This window comes from Anopheles cruzii, chromosome 2 (genome assembly GCF_943734635.1).
Source record: "Anopheles cruzii chromosome 2, idAnoCruzAS_RS32_06, whole genome shotgun sequence".
Lineage (NCBI taxonomy): Eukaryota > Metazoa > Arthropoda > Insecta > Diptera > Culicidae > Anopheles > Anopheles cruzii.
Window position 1 is genome coordinate 12,202,937 of NC_069144.1, and position 12,069 is coordinate 12,215,005.

Genomic DNA, 12,069 nt, shown 5'->3' on the forward strand with positions numbered 1-12,069 from the left:
GCGATGAGCGAAAGGAAGATCTACTAGTTCTATTGCCGCAAATTTACTGCACTTCCTTACGGCCCCATTAATCACGGTTTATTATTCAGCTCCGGGCCAGTGCCGGTGGATCGATCAGTCACACGATAAAACAATAAACTTTCGCGGATCGTAAATCGTACTAAACAATCACACACGAGGCGAGACACACCTTCGCAAAGGGCCACAACGATCGGTCATGAAATCGGTTCGCGTTTGACGATTTAATCGCGGCGTAGCGTAAACGATGTGCGGACGAAACGAATTCCCTTCACAGGTGCAGGAATGCAGGTGTTTTAAATTGCGGAGTCATTAAAGTCGGGGCCGGCCGAACGTCACCATGTCTGCTGCCTGGCATGTGGAGTGATGGCAGTAATAAAGCTAATCGAGTTAGAACTCCATTTGCTTTTTAGAGCGCATATCCTCCGGCCTAAGCTCCCCCTTCTTTCTAACACTGCAAACGGACCAAAATTCCAGAGAGAGAAAGCGACAAAATGTAACTTTAAGCAAAAACCAATATGACTTCCAACGTACTAATAACGGTAAGAGGTTCTCCCCGGTTAAAAACGGTGCGGCATTAGGTTTTGTGGCTCAATAATCTCGGGCTGAAAGCTAAGGTGGCCCTCACGCAAACGGGTGTGTGGCCCACACGAACCACGTCCGGCCGGAAATCCGGCGGAAGAGGTCTCATACACGTGATGATTACCTTTGAGGTGCCACCGAACCACTTACGGCCGGCCGGCTGGCGGTAGCAGTAAGTGTACCGTACGTGCGTTCGCTCGGTGATGGTCCTGATGACGTGTGCCTCGAAAAACGATGATGCCCTTTTGGAGTGCCCTGAACCCCTGCCCAAGTTGGTTGCCAGTTTGGTCCCGAAAAACCATTCACGGGACGGGCTACACTCTGTACATAGTTGTGGTGTAAATAAGGGTGGAAAACGCTGTCAGCCGGGACGTCGGGCACAAACTTCACAACTCCCGAATTCATTTGTTCGTTCTTCCAGAGCTTCGCTGCACGCCCATCTCGGGCTTTGGCTTCCCCCCACAAACGCCACCCGTCACTCTGTCCGATATGGATGCACCCATGCAACCGCTAATAGACCGTAGGCCCTCCGCGTCTATGATGAAATGGGGCCCCCCGATTACCGCTAACCGACGGGTGCCCGAAGTGCCCACTGCCAGGCAAGGTTTGAACCGATTCCAACCAATCCGAATGGCAAACTGCGTGCTGCGCGAACCAGACTAACAAACCCGGCAAGCCAACCCCGCTCCCCTGATTACCACCCAAATGCATCGACCCGCACACACAGAGACAGACAAGCGGAGCACACACACACACACAATACTGGGCACAACACACGCAACACCACGGTGCATTGTAATGGCGATGGTGAATTTGCATGCCAAGCCCGCGGCTTCCTGTGTGACAGCTAAACAATCGTCGAATGTGCGTATGAAAGTAACTTGGCGGCGCCTACTAACGTCTCTTTGGTCTGTCGACACTGGACCACGCTTCCTGTTTTCGTGTGTTTCGCCGGGCAACCGCACCATAACCGTTCACTGCTTTCGACATTCGGTATTTTAAGCCCAGTTTCGAGTTCGCAGCGTATCGGTGTCATCGGTTAATATCTACAAATTTAAAAAATAAGTTATTTTTCATCACATTGTATGGAGAATACAAGCTCAAGCTGAAGAGACCCTACGAATACGACGGTTAGACAACTCATATTTAGCTGCTATGAGTATTTTACAAATATACAAATATGCTCGAAGATATTTGAATATTTCAATTTTATTATTTTCTAGTCTAGTGTAGAACTGGTTCTTGGTTCCGGGGACGGGGACTAGCGACAACCAGCTTCCATTTGCTTCACCTTCGCATTGGAAGTACATAATTTTCGCTGCATCTATGAGTACTCTGATCGAAACTATGGAGATTTTATGAACGGCTGCGTTGCAGTCCGCGGTACCTGCGTTAATAGAATCGAACAGAGCACTACCCCGATGAAAAAGAGCACCTCTTGGGAGTGTAATGCTACGCAGGCTTAAACTACGAACCCTGGCCTTACATAAATTAGCTGCACACACTGACATAGGTCGACAATAAACCCGGAATTCGCGCTTCATTGGGGACCATCATCATATCGCGCACAGGCTTTTGTCGCCATGGGTGGATACATTATTCAACGGAAAAGTTATGTTGCCTATCATAATCACGGCACCAGGCCACACAGAGTAAGGGACCTTGAAAGGGTAGCAACCGGATGGCGGTGGCAAATTAATGACATACATTACCGAACCTCATTATGCGTCACGTGGCTGGTAGGCTTCGTCATATTTTTTGGATACCATGTTGGGCCATCCTTTACATAATTGTACCATGGAAAGTTCAGACCACGCTCGTAAGGTTCGCAACAATTCCGCAACTATCATACTTTCTAAATACTATCACGTGCCCATAGCCCATAGCCCTGTCGGGTGATTACAAACAGCACCACGCCAACGGGTGGACTAATTAAAGGCTTCCACGTCATCTTAGAAAGCACAATAAAAACACACCAAACGGTTTAACCTTTCAAACATCAAACGAACAGTTTCCTCCCGGTAACGGGTTGCGCAAAGCAATATGTACAAACAACTATCACGGCCCAAATACCCGAGACCTGGCTACCCGTGCCAGCCCAAACCCGTGCCGGCTCACTAACAACGGCATTAAAAATTTAAACCTTCACCAACCGGCACGGGCGTAAGCAGTGTCCACAGCGTTGTGAACTTGAACCACTTTCGGGTCGGTTCGGCCGGTCGGTGGTGGGACAATGATTGCGACTCTCTTCTCTTTGCCGATAGTCGGATGTTTAGGAACCTAGCACCTAGAAGGGCACCCTACCCGCGAGTGTGCATTTATAGCACACCCTTTCGAGCCATGCCGGTGGCCACTTTTGTTTTGCCCTCTTTGGTGTCCTCTCTCTCAACAGGAGACTAGAGAACAATATCGTACCGAAACTATTTCGTGACCCGCGGAAAGTGGAACGTATCGGTGAAGTTTCGAGTGCATCGCGAAGACATAATGGGAACAGCAGTCGGCGGCAGCCCAACGTCTATTCTCGCGTCATGCACCGGCAGTGCAGCGTTAGTGCCGCTACCGGCTACCGTTGAACGAACCTGCTGAATCGACGACATGAAAATGCTGCCCCGGTCCGCCCTACAATGCCCGAACTTTATAATACATTTATTTTTTCGTTTATTATCTTTAGATCCAACTTTAGATAAACGACCCGAACCGTTCGAAGCAATATCAAAGTTCCCCTACAATACGGCCAGATGGGCCAAAAAGTGCCAAACGCTTTAGCGATATTATTCTTGTAGCCCGGACGCGGCCGAATGGGTTTTGGAAAAGTTTGTTTCTTTCAATTCGTCTTCTTTCTCTGTTCGCGCTGTTCGGGGTCTCTCGAAAAGCATTAGGAAACTTGACCGTGGACTTCTCGGTTGTCGTTGCGGTTTTCGAAGAGATATGGTTCCTTTTCACAATCAAGATTCAAGTTGGCTTACTACCAAATCGCCCTGGGGTTAAGAGATATGATCCGGCCCCTAGATGAATTCAATAAATCGAAACCAACCCCTGTCACCAGGATCTCCGGTGACCGGTAATTCCCGAATACGTTACACCTCACATACACGTCTACTGTTTGCACAAATTGTAACGCTTGACGCTTCAAAGGGCTTTTGAAATCGCTTATTTTCCCGGCTTTTGTTGTGGTATTCCCCGCTCTTTGTTTACGCGTTTTCGTGTGCCTCGGAAGGTGCCATTTGTTTTATGCTTCGTTGTCCAACGTACTTCGTTGGCGGCTTCGACAGCGAAGAGACTCCCATTTTCTCCTTAAAACCGAAAAACCGGGAAAAGGATGAGTGCACTTTTCGGTGTGTGTGTTTGTTCGTGTGTGCGCTTGTATTGTTTGCGTTGCGTTTTTGTGTCCATTTCCGGTGCCTCCGGTCTCGCTAACGATGCATCGTTTTGATATTTTTCGGGCAACAGTCAGCTTCGGGGGACAGCCCGGCAGCGGGGGCTTCGTCAGTTCCCGCAGCGAACCGATCTCGCTGGCCACGCTCGACAAGGACTGCTTCATCATTCCGGTGCACAGCCTGGACCGCTTTCTGCCGGCCGGCATTCCGGTAAGTATTCCGGAAGCGCGCTAAACGTAGAATAAGTGGAACGGGGTCTCTCTCTCGCTCTCCCTCTAGCAGCTCCCAACGCCCGAAACGGCAGACGCGTCCCAGGTCGGGCCGCTGAGCGTGCTGGAAGTGTCCGATCCGAAGATCTGCATCTTGGCCCACCTCATGAGCCCGCTGGAACCGATCGATCCGCTGCTCGAGTCACCACTGTCCCATCCGCTGATGAAGCAGCGTGCCGTGGCCTCCGAGCTGCTGAACGAGGTTCAGCAGGGCAACAACGCCGTCGGCGGGATGCTGCTGGCCAACATGGAGCGCAGTTCGGGTAAGCCCCTCGCCGGGACTGGCTGTTGGCCCCCGCGAGCCCCCGTCTATTTATCGCTCGTCTCTTTTTGCAGCGGAATTTCCTTTCATCGCGTACTATGTGATAAACACCACCCAAACCGATCCGGCCATGTTCTACACCGGTGTCCGCGGGGCCTCCCTGTCCAAGTTCGAGCCCAAGAACACGCGCTACACGGCGGCCCACACGCTCGATCTGTACAGCGAGGTAGCGTCCATCTGCCGGCCTCCGTTGGCCCTGGCGCCCAACGAAGTCGGAAGCGTTAAGAGGGGCCAAACACCCTCGACCGGCTACATCATCAGCGTGTACAAGGTAGGCTAGGGTCACCGGGTCACCGGGGCCTGTAGAACCGTACGTCATCACGCCAGTCCTTTGGACAGCGTAACTGCAACGCAAAAAAGTGTCATTAGTCTCACTGAATAGCTACTTTAAAAATCATTATCAATGCTCGCTCGCTCTCGGGCTGGGTCCGGTCGGGCGTCCCTGAAATCAATCCCGCTTTTCCGACACACACAGCCATTCAACGAACCATTAATTCGGAGCTCTTTGGCAGCCCACGACGATGGCCGCTTACCAGACCTTCATCACTTGGCCGGATGATAAATGGGTCGTGTCGTGTCGTGTGGCGTTACCTCCCATTACATTACGTGCGGCCATATTTGGCGGCACCGCGGCAGAAGCGGAGCGAAAACGTCTAAAAGGAAAATCAACATTAATTTCGCTTCCCTTAATTTATGAGTCTTCCCTTCCTGAGAATGAACGCTATGAGGAAATGTTTAATTTCTCTCCCTTGGGCGAAGCCACCAGTAATGAATAAAGATGATCACCGGCCACCCGGTTCCCGCGTCGGAACGGAGAAGCGTCGCCCGGTGCTTCTCGTTTCGCGCTGTTTACAATCGATAAATTGTAATCGAGTTCCGTATCTTAAAAATTACCTTCGCGTAACGAACAGACAATACCACTAACCCACCAAAACGGCAATTAAGAAGATGTTCCAGCCAGCGGACACGGTTGAGGGGTCTCCATTCATTGGGTTTTCTTCTGCGGCATGTGTGGAGATTCTGGGTAACCTGGCGATCGGTTTTGCTCCCTTTCTCCGCAGGTGTACGAAGGCGACGATGGTGAACGGTTCGAGCGTAACTGGCTTTACTGGACCGGTGCCAGAATGATTTATAGGTACGGGAAGCTTCCGTTTCTAGACCCAAGCCCGTTTTACAAAGTGTTTACTAATTCCGAGACTTTCCCACAAGGTACCTCCCAAAGACGGCTGGTCTGCGACGAATAACGCTACACAAGAGCGTTTCCTCGCGGGGCGACAAGATGTATCTGCTGCTGTGCGAGTGTGCCGACCTACTGAAGGACCTGTCGGCGGCCGCCCTCCTAATACCGGCCCTTCGAGCCCGCCTGTGCGGTTACACTGGACTATATCGACCGATTCAAACGTTCTGAGCGTTTTTGTTAGCAACAAAAAAAACGGGCCAGCCAGGAAGATGGAAACATCGGAGTCGGATTTGCTCAACCACATCCTGAACCGAAACTAGTGGAACGGTACAATACAACACTATCGGTTGTGCAACTCACTCGGGTGTCCCGAGCTACAGGGCCTCTCGTAGGGCTCAATCTCTCCTACTAGGCATAAGCGATCGCGGGCCGCAACTAGATAGCGAACGACACCGGACCGGGACGGGTGGTCGGTGGACATGTGTTTTCAAATGAACTTATCTCTATCTATCTGCTAGTAATTCCTTTTCGCGTCAGAACCTCGTGGTGGTTAAATGGCCCTCAAGAAAAGTTAGTTATTTATTTATTACGAAGCCACAGGGGTGCCACAGCGTGCTATAGAAATAACGAACTAACGACTACATACTGCCACAGAGATCGCAGGAGAGGTCAATATCACTGTAGGACACAGGACATCGCCCAAAACACCCAAAAGGTAGATAAATTTAATTGAAAAAAAGGGGAAGCTCATATTACCGATGCGCCAAACGCAACATTAGCCACATGAGTTGAAATGAGATGGTTTCACGAGGTCGAGAACGAGAGCAAATGGAGTACAATCACTGTCGATAGGTTCATATTTACAACCCGTGCGCCGCGCCTGTCCGTGCACGTCTATTAAGCGATCGTAAGGGCTTCTAAGGCTTACATAAAAACGCTGAACGAGAATTGTGCACACGGAGACCGCGGAGTGTGAAATCCATTCCAGTTCTTATTATGTGCTTATCCTCCCGATCTCCCCGTTTGACCATTTGACCAAGCACGAACCAAGATTCGCTTGAGCTACGCAGCCCGCATTCAGAATATTCTTCAGAGTCCAAAGAGTTGAGGTCCAAAATATTATCAAATCGCCCGCGAAAGTCGCTAAAACCGAGCCCCGCGAAGAAATCCCCGCGTTAGGACGACGATGCAATGCAAGTGCCACCTAATACGTTAAATAAACAGCGCGGTGACCCGAGATTGAAACCCGATCCAAAACCCGAATGCAGATCAAACAGCGTGGCCAATAGGTGTGTGTACAATAATTCCAGGGAGTGCAAAAATTAAGGGCAAAAGACGCGCATTCATTTCTTACTCCGGCTTGAAAGGCGCTCGATCAGAAAAAGGGCACACGATCTCGATCTATTCATTTTATTGTTAGTCTAAGTGCGTCGCTAGATAAAATAACGAAGTTAGACATTGATAACGTGACGTGACGCCAGAAGCTAAAGCCCCAAGAGCGGCCACGACACACGAGTGTACAGAAAAGTTTGATAATTTTTTTGAAAAATCCAATTCACATTTATAACTGCTAAGTAGAGTAGACCTAACGCAGCGAGTGCGCCTCGATCGCGCACAGAGATTTGCATGGCCGAACCGCAGGCAACAGAGGAGCGCAGAACCAGGGAACGAGTCACCGAGAGTCCTCGAGAGCACCACGGATGTGCGAGCAGATGAGAATAAGAGAATACGCTTAAAATATGCCACCTTTTTAGACCTAAGCTCATCGCATCGCTAGTGCCGACGGTCGGGGTCGCCATCAATTTCTATGCTCTTTTACTCAGTTCGCTCGCGGGGTTCGGTACCGGAGTGTTTGATCCAGCGATCTGTTCAACCATCCTCGTTTTAGAAAAAAAAATCAAGTTTGCAACACGAAAAAGAGGCACGGAAACGGAAGCGATTCCGGCACTGGAAAGTAGTCCGCCGTAGTCGATCATCGGAACTCGAAGAAACAAACCTTTGGAACACCTTTCTTCCTATTCGCCATTACACTGTTCGCTTTACACATAAGACAACGCGCATTAGCTAGTGGTATAGTGTAGCAAAAGGGCGAAGCGAAGCCCCACGCGTAATTTAATGTAACGGTGTCCGGTGGCGATACGCCGCGAACCGCGATGGAAACAAACTCTTTAAAACAAAAACTTGCAATGCTGTGATACTGATAAATTTTAATGGAGTTAATTAAATCTAAAACCCAGCACTCGCTGGTCCGCTGCTGCTGCTGCCGCTACCGATGTCGCCGCTAGCCGCTCATTTCACGCAAGAAAATGGGTACGACACCCTGCAAAGAAGGACTTTTATCACATTTAATCTGCGAGTTCCGCCACCTCATTTGATTCACACCATCTTTAAAATGTTTCAAAGCCATAATTTTCCATAAAGTAGTACGACAACGTGCAAACTTTGCACCGATCTTTCTGTAGTACATTTTCTAAACGGATTGCTTGATTTATTCACATAGCCTACCCTAAGCCCCCCTGCCGAAAAGCTCCACTGAACGAGAACCACCCAAAAAGGAGATGCTTCGGCATCATTCAGAAGAGTGATGCTAAAACCCAACAAACAACACGCGTAGAATATGCCAACAATCGCAAACTTTGCGGATAAACAAACAAACATGGCTTTAGTGGCGGTTTTCAAAACCGACCATAAACAGTATAACTCCTGTTTCGAATGAAATAAAGCAGCATAAAAATGGTCTAAACGTGCGTTTCCTTTTCTGTTGTATACCCGAAAATAATCTTCTCCCAACGAAGCACCCTGTGGTGGCGGCGCTAGTGTGCAACCTTGCGTCCTCGAACGTCATCCTTTGAGAGGTATCCTTTTCTCGTGTGTTGTCTTTTTGCTGCGTCTCCATGGCAACGGGGCCAATCAAAATGATGGTAAACAATCCAAACAAACAGCCCGGCAGTTTTGGGCCATTTCAGCGTCATCCGTTGATTGCGTATTTTTTAAACAAAAACATATATTGCTGCCCCTTAAATCCGGGCGTTCGGTGGTGACCCTCAGAATGCCGGACTCTTCGCGCACGTTGGGCGATATCGAGGATATCGATGGTGCGGAGCTGAAGGCTCAGCTCAAGCACTGGATCGAACAGGAGGGCATCGAAGCGAACATTCAGCTGCAAATGAAGAAAAATTTAATCGACAAAATGAGCCGTACGTCACTGGGTAAGTGTGAGTTTGATAGCACACAGTGGTCCGAGCTTTCTATCTCTTATTTTCGGTGTAGGTCGTAAAATAGCGCTCAAACTGCAGACCCAGCAGGGCATCGTGCTTTCGCCGCTCGTCCTTGTGCTCAACACGTTGGTGGCCGAATTTTTGTACACCCAAAACTGCCACTTTTCGCTGTCGATCTTCACGAACGAGGTCCCGTTCAAGAACACGCTGCCCGATTTCACCCGGTCACCCCGATTCCGGCTCGACCGAGCCGAGCTAGGCGAGATATTCGAAGCCCTTGGCATCGACCACTACGGCGGGCTGGTAGAGAAGTACGAGCGAATGGGCACAACCCAGGGAACCCACTCGCTGCTGTACATCGTGTTCAAATCGATCCTATGCTCGGTGAAGTCGCAGGAAGCGAAACTTCGTCGGCTACAGCGCACGACCCGCCAGCAAACGAATGCCCGGGCGCTGCTGAAACAGCTCGAGGTAGAGAAACTGCACCGTAACGTGGCGAAGCTGTTGCATCGTGTGAAAGCCGTCGGAAAGGGTATCACACAGCTGGAGGAAAGTCACCGAGCAGGGGCGGCCACCGGAACCCCATCGGCACCCGACCCAGCATCAGGCAAACCGGCCGATGAGGATGGCGTTTCGCTTCGCGTGTGCTCGGAAAACGTTTCCCGCTTGGTGGAACGGTTGGAATCGTGCACGAAGCTATTCGAACAGCTGATCGTGACGCTCAACGTCGGCGGAAAGCCTGCCGACGACGGCGAGCTACGGGAAAACGCCTCGGAACAGATCCCAGAGCCCGGGCGAGGTTCCGAACCGAAAAGTTATACGGATTTTCTGCGTGAACTAAAATCGACCGAACACGGCAAAAAGTACGTGGCGAAGCTGCAGAAGCAAATTTTAAAACTGCTCGACAAAGAAAAGGCACTGCTGGAGGCAAAGTACACCAAAAAGCTGCACCGGTTGGAGCTGGAGCATAAGGAGAAGCTGGAAAAAATATTCTCCGCCAAACAGGTTCCAGAAGAACGGCAAGAGTCTTCACTGCCAGCGGAGGATGACGGCCAAAGTCGCCATTTCATGCGAAAGATTGATGAAAAGCTCGATCAACTGCACCAGCAGGAGCGCAACGTGGACAGTAAGCTGGCCAATCTGCGAGATGATCTGCAGAAGCAAGAGCAACGGCAAAGCCGCTACTTTGAGTCACTGAAGGCGGCGAAAACGAAGGAAAGCAAATTGCAGGTGCTGCAGAACGTGGAACGCGAACTGCTGGCCACGTTCGAAGACGAAACGAATGGTATAATCCAGAACGCCAAAGCAACCATCGAACAGCTCGAGAAGGAAAGCGACAAAATCAACCACTCCTTCCAGCGGTACCTGCAGAAGCAGCGCGAGGACAAACGCAAGCTGGTCGAGGAGAAGGTCCTGATTTGGACACGATATAACGACGAAAAGTTGGAACTAAACCAACGGGAACTGCTGAACGGGAGCGTTCCAGAAGGAGGGCGGCAACAAAGCAGACCTGCTACCGCATCCGGTTTGCCGGACGTCCCGATGAACCTCCCCGAGCCCACCGATGCAACCGATGCCCACCGTTTTGACAATCCATTCCATTCGTTCGATCCTGTCCGATACCTTAGACAGGCGCGTCCGATCGTGCATCAGCCGACGACGCTAGTCGACGTTGCTATCGGTACCACGGCGGACACGGGACAGCAAACATCGTACACAGAGCAACCTCGGGCCCACGAACGTCCAATCCCGGCTGCACGCGGGATCAACGAAGGCGTCAGACTTAGCGAAGCACTGGCGAAGGATACGCAAAATTTGCGCCAAAGCATCGAAGAAAACCTGCAAAAATTGGGTGACATGAGCAAAACGTACACAAAGTCGGAGGCCTCATCAGTGCGTAGCTTCCACATCAGGCAGACGGGTGCCATTCGGCAAGGGACGGATCAAGCGATGCCCACCGTTGAGCCAACCTCCAACAGAAGTCTGGACGATTGTTCCAGCATCGAGAATGGTCTATCGGAGGGAGAGGTAATTGTTTCGCACCAGCACGGCAACCGATCGCCGGCACTGGATACTACGCGAGACTTGCTGGAGTACACGCTACGGACTCAGGTGCTCAGCGAACGAGCGGATGATGTGGCCACTACCGAGCGAAAATTACCGTTCGTGGGTGCCGCCACCAGCTTGAGTGAACTTTCCATTAGCACCATCAGTAAGCTGTCGTACGAGAAGAGCCAAAGTTTGGACCGCGAATTGGATCGCATTTCGACCGGGGCCCGCTCTCGCGCTTCGGAAAACAGTTGGACTTGAATCGAACGAGACACGGAGCAATGGTAGGGTGTGGGAATTTAATTTGAAACTGTTTCTACAAACTTAAAGCATGGATTCTACACTAGATGTATGGTTTGATTGAGCGTTCAATAAACACACAAACGGGCCACACAATACTGCTCAGTATCCTTTCCTGCCCCGAAATCGCTGTCGATTATCGAGCTGTGCGGAGAAAAAAGAGAAAGAATCTGTCGATTAAAGAATACTGATCGGAAGGTGGGACTCCTAGACGTACCATCGATCGCTTACACTCGAAGAACGTGTTTCGTAGTACAGAGCATTCTTGCGGAACCGACCCGTCGGTGCGGTTCAAACATTCGCGGGGAGTTTTCTTCTCCTAAAACAGACAACCATTACATTACAGAGGACCATTATTCCATCTGATTAACGAACCTTCTTGCAACAATCGCTTGCGAGCAGACACATTTTCAAATCTGCACGAACACCGGCACACGCCGATTTGTCCGCCAGCTCTTCGTTTCCCTCGTAGCGCATCATTTTTAAACGATTTTAAGAGGAACAGAACCCCGAAACAACGGTACGCGAAGGATCAATTGTTTTGTTTTGCCATTTCATAACCCCGGCAAAATGACAGTTCTTTCGACAGTGGAAGTGTTGCCTACTAGGATATTTGGTAAAGCAAGTGCGTTACAAAATTACGAAAGCAAACCTTGACTGGAAATTAAATGGCAAAGGCAAAATATTGTGTTCACCATTCAGTTGGAAAAGATAATTTTAAATTGTAAACCAATTTTCTCCCGCACAGTTCGAG

General features: G+C 50.2%; 3 protein-coding genes across 5 annotated transcripts in view; 2 read left to right on the forward strand and 1 right to left on the reverse strand.

Moving 5' to 3' along the window:
• LOC128269296 (uncharacterized) overlaps window positions 1-6,408 on the forward strand; it is a 31,566-nt gene extending 25,158 nt beyond the window's left edge. For all 3 annotated transcript variants that reach the window (XM_053006723.1, XM_053006726.1, XM_053006725.1), the window contains 5 exons: window positions 4,051-4,187; window positions 4,260-4,509; window positions 4,583-4,839; window positions 5,630-5,703; window positions 5,778-6,408. In XM_053006723.1, coding sequence (XP_052862683.1) covers window positions 4,051-4,187; window positions 4,260-4,509; window positions 4,583-4,839; window positions 5,630-5,703; window positions 5,778-5,976 — 917 coding nt within the window. In that variant the 3' untranslated portion in view covers window positions 5,977-6,408. The remainder of the gene's footprint in view (window positions 1-4,050; window positions 4,188-4,259; window positions 4,510-4,582; window positions 4,840-5,629; window positions 5,704-5,777) is intronic.
• A 2,389-nt stretch (window positions 6,409-8,797) lies between these two features.
• Window positions 8,798-11,276, forward strand: LOC128278450 (uncharacterized). The gene is made up of 2 exons (XM_053017180.1): window positions 8,798-8,957; window positions 9,019-11,276. Exons 1-2 carry the CDS (start codon window positions 8,798-8,800, stop codon window positions 11,274-11,276), a joined length of 2,418 nt encoding a protein of 805 aa, XP_052873140.1.
• A 36-nt stretch (window positions 11,277-11,312) lies between these two features.
• LOC128269297 (cytochrome c oxidase assembly factor 5) lies at window positions 11,313-11,861 on the reverse strand. The gene is made up of 3 exons (XM_053006727.1): window positions 11,691-11,861; window positions 11,533-11,631; window positions 11,313-11,459 (listed from the first exon to the last, which is right to left on the reverse strand). Exons 1-3 carry the CDS (start codon window positions 11,793-11,795, stop codon window positions 11,418-11,420), a joined length of 246 nt encoding a protein of 81 aa, XP_052862687.1. The 5' UTR covers window positions 11,796-11,861; the 3' UTR covers window positions 11,313-11,417.
• Between the last annotated feature and the right edge of the window lie 208 nt (window positions 11,862-12,069).